The sequence below is a fragment of the Genypterus blacodes genome, unplaced genomic scaffold, assembly GCF_046128005.1.
Source record: "Genypterus blacodes isolate CSIRO-AG114 ecotype Tasmania unplaced genomic scaffold, CSIRO-AGI_Gbla_v1 ptg000105l_1, whole genome shotgun sequence".
NCBI classification, from domain to species: domain Eukaryota; kingdom Metazoa; phylum Chordata; class Actinopteri; order Ophidiiformes; family Ophidiidae; genus Genypterus; species Genypterus blacodes.
In genome coordinates, this window is record NW_027466909.1 from 1003024 (window position 1) to 1019005 (window position 15982).

Consider the following 15982-nt stretch of genomic DNA (forward strand, 5'->3'; position numbering starts at 1 on the left):
ATGTGACCCCAGCAAACACTGAAACAAATTGAGAGAGGGGGAGAGAGTGGGGGGGGGGGGCGGCAAATTAGATATTTATTCAAACACTCTGCATGATCACATGACAGATTAGGATGCATTTGTTGTGATTCAGGTGTTTTATGTGTGTGTGTGTGTGTGTGTGTAACATATCCAGTGTGTTTCCACAGAGACGGTACAGTACCACAGAGCATCACTCTGCATGTTACAGTATGTCGCCCTCTTGTGGTCAAGTACGATGGCGTAAAAACGTCTTTACTTTGCATGAATGAGCGACAAGAAAATGTTTGTGATGAGATAAATAAGAACAGCAAGACGCCACCGTATCATAAATATGCTGCATCACGCTGAGACGCAGCTCTCCCGCTTCAGCAAGACACAGAGCTGCTTATTTGTGAAGGACAGAATAAAGTCAGCCGCGTTTCCATTGTGCTGCTTAGACAACAACACAACAATACAAACAGCTGGAGCCCTGACATGGCAGAGTGCACATGTGGAAGTGCTGAAAACACACAAATACACACAACAGGAGAGAGAGAGAACGTTGTACTGTGAGATACATGGACCTTGAGAATTTAAGTATTAGAATATTTGAATCCCAATCTAAAGTGTTCAGATGTCCCTCAGGGTGTAAACGCCTCTCGGTCACCATGAGTCCGTTTCATTTCAAAAACATAACCAGCCTTTTTTCCGTTCCCCTTACAGAGCCAAACGTGCGTCCGGGCGTCCTGGGGGGGCCACAGGTGCCGTCTTTACCCAGCGAGACCCTCGGTGCACGTTGGGATATTCGGGTCACGGAGTTGCAAAGTGTGTCTGAGGCGCGGACAAAGGGAGAACCTTAAGTTTATTAAAGGGAACAGGCTGACAGTCCACACTTTGTTAGGTGCTGAATGAACAGAGTGGTTTTGACAGGCCTAACCTCTTAAGCTTCGGGTCCCACTGAGCTCGGCACAGCCAGAGCTAAATGCCATCTGTCCCAACATCATGAGCCCCCCGCCCCCCCGCCCCCCTCACCCGCCCCATCCTGTCCCCCAACAGTTTAGCATAAATATCATCCAACGCCGCTATTATGGTGAATAAACACGATTTGAGCAGATATCACATCACAAACAAACAAACAAGAAAATCGAACCTTTTTTAATCTTGCTTGTTTTTAAAGCGGTGCTGCTCTCCAAATAAGAGATTACAAGAGTTTGAATATAGATTATCAGTGAAAATGCCTGGTTTGAAGCCTTTAAATGGATCATTTTACTGCATCAGGACTCAATTTGAGGTGTTGTTACTTCTCTTCTGTCTTCTTTTATTGAGTTTCTTTCCCCATGTTGGGCTCTTATTGCTCACATTTGAGGGTTTTTAGGGAGTTGATATGTGGGCCTGTAAAGCCCTTAAAGACAAATGTGTACGTGATACTGAGAGGAGCAAACACAACGGCTCTTTCATAGGTTGCATCCCATTATTAGTAGATGTTGGATTGCTCTTTCTGGACACACCTGAAGGCTTTTCTATCGGCTTTACTGTACTTAAGAAAGCAGTGAGCAAAGAGAGAGCAGAAGAAGAAGAAGAAGAAGTCCTTATGAGATGAGATAAATGGATACAAAGAAGTGTTTACATTTGTCATATGTAGGAGAAACATCGGGATCTGAACCCATGACAGCGTGTCCGGTCTGAGCTCCTCCTGCCCGCCGTCCCATCCAAACCTCTGACTCATTGTTTTCTTCCGTTAGACTCTCACTGTGACTCGTCAGCGTCAATTAGAAAACTCGGCTTCACGCTTTGGTGACTCTCTCGCACACACACACACACACACATTCACACACACAAACACACACAATGGCCGGACAGTAAAATAATGATATCAGCATATGAACCTCCGTCTCCGTCCGCTCACAATGCCTCTCGCTCCGTTAGCTGTCATCTAGCGTTAGGAGTCAAAGCTGACCTCTGTGCCCCGGAGCCAACGTGTCTGCTTTAGCACTTCATTAAGGCGCCGGACCTTCACTGTACAAGCAATTGTCTTCGTCCAACAAAAAAGACAGACGCAGTGCATCAGTCGGAGGTAAATTTATCAAAGGAGGACGACACAATGGACGGGGCTGCACAAATGATCAAGCAGGTTCAGCGAGGAGACCCCCTGGGGAGACATATTGTACTGTTTGTTGACGGTCCAGGTCTGGACTCACAGGGACATAGCATCACATGTGAGCATATAAGTGCATATGTACGGGTTCCCTGTGTGTGTGTGTGTGTGTGTGTGTGTGGTGTGTGTGTGTGTGGGGTGGGGCCGTGTGCCCAGAAACACACTGACTAAAAACAATTGAGATCTCGGTGAGCCGATGTGACATGTGTATTTGTGTGGCGGCCTTTCCGTTAGGAGGAGGAGGAGGAGGAGGAGGGGGAGGAGGAGGAGGAAGAGGCCTTAATGTAGCTGTGAAAAGGAGGAGAGGGGGTGAAGGAGAGGAAGAGGACGGAGGAGGAAGAGGAGAGTCTGACAGATACGAGTGGTGAAGAATCTGCACACCGACCTGAATGCGTTGAGCAAACAGGAAGAATGTGTGTAACATGCAGCAGGAGAAGAAGAGCTGCTGTGTTCATTTCACTAAATTTGAGTTAAATGTTACCACAATATAAAAAATACTTACTTGAAAAGGAAATCCCTGCATTATTTAAGTCGATTTATGTACAAGAAAACAAGTATTAGCAGCAGATTGAACTGGAGTATCTATGTTAAAATAATGATCACAGCTGGATCATTGAGTACAGATATAGATTATGTGGTGGTAAATCCATTTAATCAGGGATGTAAACATCTTAGTTGGAGTAAGACACATGTATGTGGAATGGAATCCAATTTATTCTTACTCACTCTTCTGCCTAAATGGACGCATGAACACATCAGTGGAGTCTTGTGTGTGTGTGTAAACGTGCTGATCGTAAAGTACAGAGCTACATTTAGAGAAAGGCCTTCTGTCATTTATCAGCAGGAAAATCCCACAAAGATTCCTCCTAAAGTCGGCTTTGTGATTCCCAGGTGAAGGATCCCAGGCTCCTCTGGTGAATCCACCATTTTGAATGCTTCTAAACATCTGGAGATGACTTGTGCTGGGATACGAGCTATATAGAGCCATTTCATCTGCAAAGTTACTCCTAACTCCAGCCGTCACATGAGAACACACACACGGGTAAAAGGTGGAATATTCACACCTCAGCATTGTGCTCATGTACCTGTGATTACACACTGCATGTGTGATCACATCAACTGCACACACACTCTACTGCAGGGAACGTAGACGCCTGATCTGACACAAGAGAACCAAACTAACCTACAGCCAGGATGATTTCATTACACACACACACACACACACACACAGACACACACACACACACACACACACACACACACACACACACACACACACACACACACACTCTTAGGTCCCCATAAAACACTTCTGTGCGGCGCAGAGGAGAGACGTTTTCTAATTTGTCCGTCTCCTCGGCTGCCATTTAGCTCTCAGATGAAATGGCCCGGCGGCACATCAGACCACCGACTGTCCTCGCCCATATTTACATCCCCATCTCAGTTATTGGCCGCATAATTCCTCCACACGTCTCTGCGCTCTCTCATTTCACACACACATACACACACACTCGTCGGAGTACAATTATAATTTCATGTGCCCCAGTGTATCGAGCCTCCCGAGCCATTTGCAGCCGTTTAAATGTGACTTTATGTGCGGTGTGAGGGGGCGGGGGAGGGTGAGGGGGAGGGGGAGCGGCTCCAGGCCGGGCAGAGGGGCTGGCCCTTTTCCCAGGGAACGCTCTGTTACAGACCCGTGTCCATTTCAAGGTCCGTGTCCATCACCTGCGTTTCTCACAGAGCGCCGGCGCTCAAAGGAGACCTGTGTGTCTTATCAGCGTCTCCACTCACACCCAAACAGATCCCACACGCACACACACACACACACACACACCATCTCCGCCACTCGTATGTACGTTTACCAAACACCAGTGTGCTTTATCTTTAATTATAGCCATCTTTCTCTTTCTTGCCTTATAAACTGGAACAATAAGAGATTCTCCTGTTTTGCCTCCTCTTAAAACTGTGATTTCTTTGAGAACAAACTGCCACACAAGCAGCAGAGGTGAAGGAACAGCAGCAGATTATATTTGCTCCTCCTCACCGTGTGCTAAGCCTGTACAGTGTGTGTGTGTAATGTGTTTAAGCCTGTGAAGTGGTTCACAGAGGGAGAGCTGGGCTGGCTCTGAGCTGCAAACACTTAGAAACCTAATAAAACCACAAATACATCCACGCATATCTGCAAACGCTCTCAACGTCTCGGTTCTGTTTAAAATCAGTCGCAGCAGCAGCAGCGGCGATGGTAGAGGCGTTCGATAGAGCGGCTCAGACTGAACGACACATTCTCAATGCCGGAGCTGCGACCTCCCGGGCCAAACGTTCTAATTAAAGCAGCTTTCACGGCCTCGTTTATCGGCCACGTCACAACATAGCATGTGGTTAATATGTGACCTTTGCAAAGAGCGTTTCCTGACAACCGACGGCCCCGGCACACACACACACACACACACACATCTCCTTCACCATCATGTACAGCCTCATCCATGTCTGCAGCCCACTGAACATGATTCTACATCTCTGTGCATGTTCTGATGCTGAACAGGGAGTGTATCGCAGCCCCGTGTCGTCTTCTCCAGATCACCTGCAGGGAGCCTAATCACTCACGTCACACCAGCTGTCTCCTCCCTGCACTCGGCTCACACTCATATTCAGATCAGACTTCAATATTGTATCCTTCTGCCTCCAAAGGGCAGAGGGGCCTTCGCACGTTTGGCCTCCTCGCTCTGGAACAGGAAGAGGAAGGTGCTCATCCCCAACGTATCGGGCCTCTTGCTTATACGTGTGTGTGTGTGTGTTTGCTGCTGCTGCTGTGAAGTGAACCTGTCAGCTGATCAAACGCTGTCTGAACGCGGGGACCTTGACCGCCAGCTCAATCGCCGGCTCTTATCGCCGCGCACGCCGCTCCACCTGCTGCTTATCACACGCCTGCCAACACCTTTGCAACTGTTGCAAAATGCACAGACCCCTCCGGCGTGCTCCCCCTCGCCTCTTATCCTAAACCCAAGGTCTCCTCGCTCATCTATCAAACACAGCTGGCCCTTACCCAAACCCAAACCCTGTAGTTTACTCTTTGCTTAGTCCAGTGAAATATCTTCATAACTTTGAAACGGGATTCAAAACAAGGAGAACGGGGGGTTGGAGGAGACGATGTAAAGCTCCAGATCGCACTGTGCCTATTGATGCATCGGTCAAGCACAAGCACGGAGGAAACAGACACAGTTGCATGTGGGTGAGAGGAACACGCAGAGCTGCATAGCAAGCGACAACGGCTACATGCAGGGAAACAAGATGTCAAGCAGGAATGCATGAATGAGGCTGATACACCCCAACAGCACAGAGACACACGGGCGGGGAAGTGAGAGTGAGACAGAGAGAGAGCTTCCTTTGCTTATTCCTCTTTTATTCGGGCATTCTGGGACATTTAGGCGCCCTGATGCAGACGTTACTGCGACTGAGAACCAAACTCTGGCACCGGTGGGAGGAAATCATATATCTGCCTGAATGTCCGAGGCTGATTTATGAGACGCCGCGGACGATTTAACCTCCCATCACCGCCCGAGAGGACGTGGCACCAAGTCGCCTGAGTTACGCCGTCCGGAGTCGGGGGTCCGGAGCGACGCGGTGCCCCGGCGCCGCGCGGCCTCGCAGGTACGGCGCTCTGTAACTCAGCCCGCAGAGGGGACGCCAGGGAGCGGCGGCAGAGCAATGCATGCATTTGTGATTGATGGTCTCTGTCTGCGCAATAGCTGACTGAGCAACATGTACATCCCGCTCATTCACACGCTTAATGGCACGTATGGTATAGTGTAGTCATTCTGACGCACACAGGCACACACGCACACACGCCGTGAGCCATATGTGTTATCGTGTGTGCATGTGGAGTCTCCCTTAAAGAGATACACATCAAGCTGTCATGGCAGCTCCTCTGGGGAAGGAACATACCGTGTCACTGCTGTTCGGAGTCCGACCCGACCTCCATCGGCTCCCTGCTCGCCTCTCTTCGCCGTGCACTGTCAGATAATGCAGAAAAAGGAAAGAGTCCATTAATAAATATACATGTGTTGATCATTTCCATCATCTACGCTGCGTTCTGGTTCCGCCTCCCCAAAACTTGATCCCGTCACGTTTTAGTGGCCCAGGGTCTGGCCGGCTTAATGCTGACACATCGCTACCGTGAGCCAGAGAGGAGAGAGGCGACCTGAACGCGTCGGTACAGCAGCAGAGCGGCTGCACTCTAAAGCAGAGCGCCACAGAGGGTCATTTCACTGAGATCTCCTTTAAAACTGTGAGTCGTTTTCTTGTGAGAAAAATTGACGAGCATTGATTTATTCTAATTGGACAAAACTAATAAAGAGAAATCTTCCTCTGCTGGAATCGGACAATGAAAACATTTCAGAGGCCGACAAATCCCACAGAGCACTTAAAGCTTTGAACACATCAAACCTCTCTACAGCTCAAACAATTAAACACATCACTGCTTCAATTATATAAATAAGTCTGATAAATATATATTCATATCTTAAAAGTGTAAAATATAACTATTGTATCACAATGATTAAAGTGATTCTCCAGCGATTATACAGAAGAAAAACAAAAGCTAAATGTATTAAAAAGCCTCTTAAAGCTTCAGCGCATAAATTTAGTTTAATACAAATACGTTCACTGCCGCCTCAAAGTGTTTTCCTGTGACCTTTGACCCTCAAACATATTGGATTTTTTTAACAAGCAGTAGGTAATACACACACACACACACAGCGGCCGTTCGCTCAGTTTGGGCCTCAGCACGATGTATGCTGAGCTTTTATTGTGGCGATCATAACGCACGGATCAAATGTGTGACACCTGAACGCCACACGGCTCCAAAAAAAGGGAAAAAAAGGGAAAAGTTCAGATGCAAGTGACCAGAATTTTTTTATCACACACCTGATCTTTAGCTTAGTCGGCGCTCTGACCTTATATCTCCACTCCCACACACACACACACACACGCGCTGCCCCATTGTACTTAGCAAGGCATGCAAATGAGATTGGCAGGAACGAGGACGTATCATCGACACGCGTGGCCATAATCACGAGTGCCACTGATTGATGATGCAAACCTTCCCCCCTCTATAGCCGTGTGTGTGACCTCTGACCTCTCACCCCTCCAGGGGCTAAACTTATTACCCTTTGACTCCCTGTGACCTCCGCAGTGAAAGGAGCGAGATTGAGGGATGGACCGTAGCTTAGGGTCGCCACCGGCTATACTCTCCTGACCGAAGCTGCGGCCGGAGAGCGGAGGGGGGTCGACGGTCCGAACCCCTAGAGGGATGTGACCCCGGCCCCCTGCCACACGCTCGGCGGATAATGCTATTAACGGGTCAATACCGGGCTGAGCAGAGGGGGAAGAGGACGCCGCTGTGACCCAAACGGAGCAGGAGGGGGAGATGATGCTGAGGAGGGATCCAGAGGTGACATGTCAGGTGTGTTTGAACACACACACACACTCGCCATTTTCCTTCACACACACAGCAGGACAAACTGGGAGAAGACACACACTAACACAGGGAGGGGACAAATGTCCTCCTGTACAGTGTGTGTGTGTGTGTGTGTGTGTGTGCCGTCACCGTCCCCGTCCCGGAGCTGCCGGACACCAAAACAATCCTCACATTTCAGCTTAGTCATCCCGACAACAATCACAAGATCCACATTACACAAACACACATTTAAAGTCTGACGTAATTCCCAACAATGTGATTATTAAAAGTGATAAAGTCTCACAGGTTCTGCGTGTTAGCAGCACAGCATGCTACACAGAAAACTTGCTTACACACACACACACACACACACACACACAGACACACACACACACACACAATATTAGTAATTTATTTCGGTCTTCATCTCTGACTTGTTTCTCTTTTGTGCGACTGAAATCACTTTTACATTACAGATATGAAATTAAAATAAATATCAAACTTGGCCCCTTCACTGAATTACTGTGTGTGTGTGTGTGTGTGTGTGTGTGTGTGTGTGTGTGTGTGTGTGTGCGCGTGTGTGTGTGTGTGTGCGTGCGACAACCAGTTAACTCACTAAAAATAAAGAAATAAATCACTCTGCTCTCTCTCTCTCTCTCTCTCTCTCACACACACACACACACACACACACACACACACACACATTATTGCAGCAGAGGAATCACGATGCTGTCTTGGTGTTTTGGGTGAAATGTTGCCATGTGTTTCCTGCTGAGTTAATTTGACTGCGGGTGTAAATACTGGGCTCCCTCTCTCTCCACACTGAACGTTTACTAACTCATAAAGATGAGAATATACCAGAATGAAAAAGAGGAAGAAACCAAAGCTGGGAAATGAGTTTGGAAAATCAAAATATGGAGCAAAAACAACTGGAACTACTAAAGAGCATCTACTCTGTTCAACTTATCACAACTGCAGCTACAGTGGAGGTTGTAAACAACAATACGAGCATGCATGCACACACACACACACACACACAGCCACCCACACACACACACACACACACACACACACATTAGCAGCAGAGGCGACTGGATCACTCTGACACACGAGGAGAGGAAGATGAAGAAAAAAGGTGAAAAGCAAAGCGTGGAAAGAAAGAGAAGTGAGAGCAGGATGAAGGACGGACGGGAGGAGTCGGGATTCTACCTTCATGTGAGGAGACGGAGAGGGTGGGACACCTGCAGAACCTCTGCCTGGTCTATCCAGAGCTCCTCGGTCACTGCTCTCTCTGGGAAGGGAGCGTGTGTGTGTGCCAGTGTGAGCGAGATGGAGAGAGAGAGAGAGAGAGAGAGAGTGTGTGAGTGTCAGTGGCTGAGGGAGGGGATCCTACCCCTCCTCCTTCTCAGCACTGTGCCTCCTTAACAGGATGGAGGGGTAGGTGGGGCCACTGCAATAAAGCAAACACACACACAGAGACACACACACACACACACAGAGACACACACACTCACGTTTCTCTCGGGTTGTTGTATCCTCCCGTCTCTTTCTCTCTCTCTCGCGCTTCTTTCCCGCCTCCGCACTTCCATCTTTCCATCTCTTTCCAAGACTTGCTCCCTCTCCTCTCCTCTTCCCTCCCCGTACTTGCTGCTCCTCTTCCTCCTGCCTCGTGCTCCTCTGGCTCTGGTCTGCCACTCTTCCTCTTCCTCTTCCTCTCTCACCCCTCCCTCCCTCCCTCCCTCCCCTACCCCCTGCCCCTCTCCACTCCTCTCTGACTGTACGCTCATATCAACGTGCTCTCACTAATCTGGGGAGGAGACCGACATATGCCGCTTCTGGCTGGTGGTCCACAACCTGCTACACTCCTGGTGTGTACGCGCTCGTGTGTGTGTGTGTGTGTGTGTGTGTGTGTGTGTGTGTGTGTGTTTGCGCGCATGTGTGTGTGTCCCATAATACAACAGCTAGGATTAAGCGGGACAGTCAGAGAGCATTGTGGGATTGAGAGGAGAACGGCAGGGAGAGGAGAGGAGTAGTTATCATGATCAACACTTTTTAACATTTTCCTCTGTGGTTCGTCCCCTCGTCCCCCTCGTCCCCCTCGTCCCCCTCGTCCCCCTCGTCCCCCTCTCTCTCGACCACCAAACCCAAATCCTCTCTGATTCGGGGGAGCAGCCATCCCTACATAAATCATTCCCTTATTCCATTGGCCACACGTTACATTGAAAGTATTGATTTTTCTCCCCCTCCTCTCCCCTGCCGCAGCGCTGATTGCAAAGAAACCCTTCACGACGGTCACAAACAGGAAGCGGAAAAACAAACCACGGGTGTATTTCGATTGACCACAACGGCGTTCCGGGCGCTCGGTCACAGCAATCTGGAGAAGAGGATCTATAGCTTTACTCTGCCCTCAACACTTAAATAAAAGGCACGGAAACCAATGAGTAAAACATAACAAGAGCTTCAAATATATGAATCAAATCCAGAGCGGCACCGTCACCTCTATATGCATCCGTGGGTTAAATCTGAGGGTCATTATTGTACGTTAATAAGAGCAAACACAGAAAACCCTCCGGTGTAAGAATGAGCCGCTCTGCTTAGATTAACGCTGACCATCAGGAAGAGCAACCGCTGCCGTTTCCATGGCAGCACAGCTGAGGATACTTTGAACTCTGACCTTATACTCCTGCCTGTGCTCTGAAGCGGTGACCAAACCCAGGGTCAATCAAGAAGAGGGTCAGCAAGGGTCAAATGGCAATGACCCTCTCTGGTTACGCAACCGCACCGTATCTGCCTCCTGCATGCAGCATCTGAGCATCATTCATCCTAATCAGCCCGATGCAACGTCCAGCAGCGCCCGGCCGGCCTGCCTTTGTGTCAGCAGGTCAACAGAAGCCTACAGAGAGACGCACGGGAATAAGGGGGCGGTTTACACACCGTTTCTTTACAAAAGATGGCAAATTTGTGCAGATAGATGGAATATTTTTCAACATGACCATGAACACAATGCTCTGACTCTATATCCATACCCATGATTAAGGCAAATGTGATAAAGCCTAAGATTTAAAGAGTTACATCATTCCCAGAGTGTGTGGCATGATCTCAGACCCCTATAGATCCATGAACTCATGTTAAAGCCTAAAAAAATCTCCTCCACATGAACTTATAGGTTTAGTTAGATACAAGTTTGTACACCACTGCCTCAGAAAGTGTTCTCCTCTGACCTTTGAACCTGAACCCTCAGAATGTTGTCATGGATCTCTATCCTATAGTAACTATGATCTTTGACCCTGGACCCTCTGTATGTTGTCATGGATCTCTATCCTATAGTAACTATGATCTTTGACCCTGGACCCTCTGTATGTTGTCATGGATCTCTATCCTATAGTAACTATGATCCATCTTTGTGCCGTTGACGAAATTGGATCCACCAGGGTCCATTCAGAGACCTACAGACCTACAAACCTGCAGACCTACAGACCTACAGACCTACAGACCTACAGATCTACTGAGAATGCCAAATAACTCCCAAAAGCTCCAACTTACAAAAATGTTGCAGTGATCAGCAGAAATCAGCAGAATAACTTTAGCTTTACAGGACACATAGTGAATGTGAGCTGTAAGTCGGTTGCTTAATGGATCTGACTCCTCTAAAACCAAAAGTTACAAAGGGTTTGAGTTCTACATTAAGAACTGCCGATGTTCCTCAAAGTTGCACTTCCCAACACCCTGGAAGCCTTTGATGACTCAGCTCAGATCAGAACAGAAAAAACTACCTGATTCACCAAACTTGTAAACTCAACGGCGACATTGGACAGCTGTCTAAACCACTGGACATGTCCCAGCGAGAGACGCACAGAATAAAAGAGAGGAAGAGGAGGAGGAGGAGGAGGTAAGTGGGTTAAGGGGGGGTGCTCCTGGAGGAAGGATGACACAGTCCTGGGGTAGAGAGAAACTGGGTTGGAAGAAAAAGGGGGAAAAGACAGATGAATGGGTGGAGGGGACTGATCAGAGGGGTGCCAGACACAAAGAGGCCAGGCCGTGGCCGGTGGCACGCGATGGGCAGATTAACCAGCGTTTCCTCCCCTAACTGTAGCATTAGGACACCTGACTGAGTCCCGCCAATGGCAGAGGGCCAAGGATTTGGTGGAAGGGGGGGTGGCGAGGGAAGGGGGGGCAAGCTGGGGCTCGCCTTTCAACACTCGGCCTCCTCAACAACACAAAGAGGGGTGGGGTGGACTGGGGTGGGGGGAAGAAAGAGAGGGTGCTGGTGGCTTGGAATGGGGAGCGAGGGAGTGGGAGGGGGGTGGAGGGGGCAGAAGCCGTACCCCGCACCATCTGCTGCCCAGGCTAAGTGAGGACAGGGGAAGGGCCAGAGTCTCGGGGTGGAGAACGCCAGCACATGTGCACCAGCACACGTGTGTTGGGCGCACGCGTTTGTTACTGTGTCACTGGGTGGGTCGGTCAGTCGGAATGGCAGATGGACGGGTGCATACTCCTGGCACCGGACCCCTCGGTGTCACTCATCCCACTTTACAGAATACCACCCCCCTCACATCCTCCCTCCCTCCTCCTCCTTCCCTTCATTCCTCTCTCCTGCCACCTAATCCGCTGTGCCAGCCAATTGTGTACGTTTTACTCAGTTTAATTAAGACATCCATGATTAGAGACATTAGGGGCAGGGTGAGAGGTTGTGTGTGTGTGTGTGTGTGTGTGTGTGTGTGTGCGTGTACTGCTTATCCATACGGCTCTTTACTATAATCAAATCCAAAGATGGGAGTCGCCTCTTTTGCACGCACGCCACTCAGCGATTCCGTATACAATTGATGCACTTTTTACCAGCAGGGCAGCACAAAGAAATTCGACACTTTTGATCCTACAGAGAATCAAAAACGCAGAGTATGACGGTACTTGTTACAGTCTGAACTCAGTATTGCCACAATATGTAAATGTATGAATATTAACATGAACATTTTAAATGATAGTAGGATTACACAGAGGAGCAGTGAGTAAAGCTTATTAAAAGTTGCTTGTATTGTTACATATAATGGCTGTATGCACTGCTGCACTGGATAAACAATGCTCCTCCTGTTTTGACATAATTTCCCTCCAACACTAGGTGTGTGTTCGTGTGGCAGTGGTGTGTGTGTGTGTTTCACTCGGTTAAAAAGGGGGTCAAAGCAGCAGACAGTTCCAGTCTTGCTGAGCAGTAATCTGAAAATTCCTGTAATCCTCTGCACAGGGCCCTTCTGGAGGGCTGCTGCGGTGCGGCGGCGGTGGCGGCGTGAAGAGGAGCGGCCTCGCCTCCCGTCGCAGCCGCGCGGCCCACCGAGCTTGACACGCAACCAGAGCCTTTACAGCTGCCAGGACACACACTGAGAGACGAGGCACAGTGCAGCCGCTCCTGGTCACTCACTGGAATAATTATGGCATTTTCGCCTCATACAAAGCAATGTGAGTGCAGGTCACTGAACGTATTCAGCTTTATGTTCCGACAAGTGACATATGGATTATATGGTGTAGATTAATTAAGTAACTAGAGGTTTTGATTTCACTTTATGGCATTTTTGAGGCTTTATATTGCAGTGTTGAATTAATTGTTTAATATTCTATCTCCTCCCCAAATGTGGTCAGTAAAAAAAACAAAAAACCTTCAATTTACTTGATTTATTGCAGAACCATTAGACTAATATTGGAGTCGATGAACACACACACGACTGCATGCATCATTGGCTTGGCAACGCTATCAGCAGCAGCGTGCATCAATCAGGAGTCCCTGCATTCTTTTTTGGCGAGCACATACACGCTTTCCCATGGGATTTCCATCACGATGAAGAGACACCAAAGTTCCTGAAATAAAATGCAAATTAGTTCATCTTGTTGAGAGAAAAAAAAGGCGGTATGAAAGCCAAACGGGTCGGCCCACAACCACACAAAGCCAAACTCGGGCCTGGTAAATGCTGTTACACTACACAGACAAACACCTGCCAACAACTGAGGCTTCAGTTGTTTTGTGCGTGTGTGTGTAGAGTTTGATGCTGTTAATGGTTTGTTGACATCAGTTTTGAAGGAAACCACCACCTGCTGCACTGAAAGAGACATAATGTGTGTTTTACTCAGCAAACTTATCCAGATAACTTAGTAAACTTGCTTCTTGGAAAGCGGCCCAGTTGTGCATTTGGACTTGGGCTCACTTCTACTTTGGCACCTTTATATAAATGATAGAATAAAGTCACAGGTGTAAATAATAAACATTACTCCAATCAGTTTAGTTGAGTCACTGCCAGGGTGTTTTGCATAGACGTACACACCTAATTGGACAGAGGCATTATTAATGATTAGTTACACCTACAAAATGTCCACAGTGAAAAATAACCTACTTGTGTTTGTCCATTTATCTCATTGTATGACATATAGAAGCGTGTCAGGATTGCATGCATCACATATTCCAAGAGAGAAGTATATTAATCTTATTTTCCGGGTGCGTGTAATTTAGCAGCATGTGGTATGAAAGGACTTGAACTCACCCTGGGTTCAGACTGGTGCACACAGGTGTTAGTCTGCACCATGTCCCTCTGCTTACACTGTCCCAGCTTCACTTCCAGACTGTACTTTAGCCCAGACACGACCTGCAGGAAGTAGCCAGATTCATAAATGCGTTCTCCATTATACCGCTGACACTTTGTAATGACGCGTTTACCTGGATTCTTGCGGACGTTATGTTGAGGAGTATGTAAGTGAACGGCCCTTTGGCGAACTCTCGATTAAATTCACTCACGGCGAACCGAGCCGCAGACCGAACCCGGGTTAAGTTTCGAGGGACGGCGTATGGCTGTCCGGTCATCGGGTGTCCAGCAAATACACTGCACCCGGCCAAAACGCAGGCGACCACACACGGCCAGAGGAACATGGTTAAACCGGGGAGAAACGTCTCGAAGTCGGCTTACTGGAGCGGAAAGTACCGGTACTCGGTGCTGACTAGTGGAGCCACATTCACTCCTCGATGAAATAGTCAAAAAACCACACACCTGTTTGCAGACTGCTGATTAAAATATTATAAACCAAATAAGAGCTAATAATGTTCAGCTGGTGTCCTTTTGCTGCATTTTCCACGTGATTTCACTTAACCACATACATTTGTATCCCGCATAAAGTAGTTGAGACTGATGTGATCATTTCTGTCTTTAGTAGAAGCTTTAGTAGAATCAAGACCAGAACGTACCGGAAGTACTTTTACAACTTTTACCCCTCAGACTACAAACATCCTGACAGAAAATCAAGAAAAATGTGGAATAGATGTAGAATAATTTTTAAAATTGTGCCCTTTGTAGGATTGTTATTATCATAAATTCTTATGAATTATAAAATCAATGACTATAGGTAAAAATAAAGTAGGAATGACCATAATAAGTGAACTGATTTTTCTCATGTACCAATCCACTTTGATAGAATTTTCTAGAATCAAATGAAGAAATTAGAGCTCAATAATCAAGATCCTCCTTTCCACCAATTTCCCTTGGGATACATAAAGTTTTATCTCATCTTATCTTGAATGTGCATCAATTTCCTGGAATAAACATTTTCTTCTGATACAATTTTCTTTGAGTTTTTGTGTTTAGTTTGTTGTTTATAATCAAGAATAAAATCAAGAAACTTACGGAATCTGAGTTTTTTTCAGAAAGGGTAGAAGACTTCTTTGTCTTCTACACTTTAAGTGTTTTTGTCGATCCTCATGAACATCACAAAGGATGAATTATAAAACATCACACAGCAGTTTCCACAATGAGATATAATTATTTCTTACAGTGGGTTTATTTAGCGATTGTATTCCAGATATTGTGTCATGCTGATACGATAATAACTATTCATGAAGTTGCCAGTGTGTCATTCTGAGCCTTGGGGTGTGTTTGATTAATATTCACGTTGTTTACTAAATACCATTTAGCTGCTTGGAGCACCGTGACTTTTCCACACCTTGTGACGTGTTGGACACATAAAAGCACACGAGATGGCAGGTGCACACTCAAAGCCTAAATGTGATGAATTAAAAATAAAAGCCAGCATTTCAAGGCAGAAATGGGAGGCTGCGATGTCAAAACATTGCCGCTGTTGAACTGAGACTAAACTGGAGATGCAAACAGTATTTTTGCACCTTGATGTTTATTTCACCAGAGGCATCGCTCCAGTTTCTTGTAATAGTGTGCGTTTATTCTTCCTTATCCTCCTTATGTGTTGGCAAGAGAATACAGCAGTGTGCTAAAAAAGTGAAAAGGCCTTTAGCCCGCTGACATAATGGACAGTCATGGACATAATTCCTCCATATATATATATATGTATATTCAACTAACTGGGGGCCAGAGATCAAGTGAGGGATA

The 15982-nt window shown here is 47.3% G+C and overlaps 1 protein-coding gene across 1 annotated transcript; it reads right to left on the reverse strand.

Annotated features, from left to right (window-relative positions):
* Positions 1 to 13283: 13283 nt before the first annotated feature.
* LOC143008527 (cystatin-like) lies at positions 13284 to 14819 on the reverse strand. Its single transcript, XM_076160331.1, has 3 exons — positions 14308 to 14819; positions 14135 to 14236; positions 13284 to 13457 (listed from the first exon to the last, which is right to left on the reverse strand). Exons 1-3 carry the CDS (start codon positions 14515 to 14517, stop codon positions 13374 to 13376), a joined length of 396 nt encoding a protein of 131 aa, XP_076016446.1. The 5' UTR covers positions 14518 to 14819; the 3' UTR covers positions 13284 to 13373.
* Positions 14820 to 15982: the final 1163 nt, after the last annotated feature.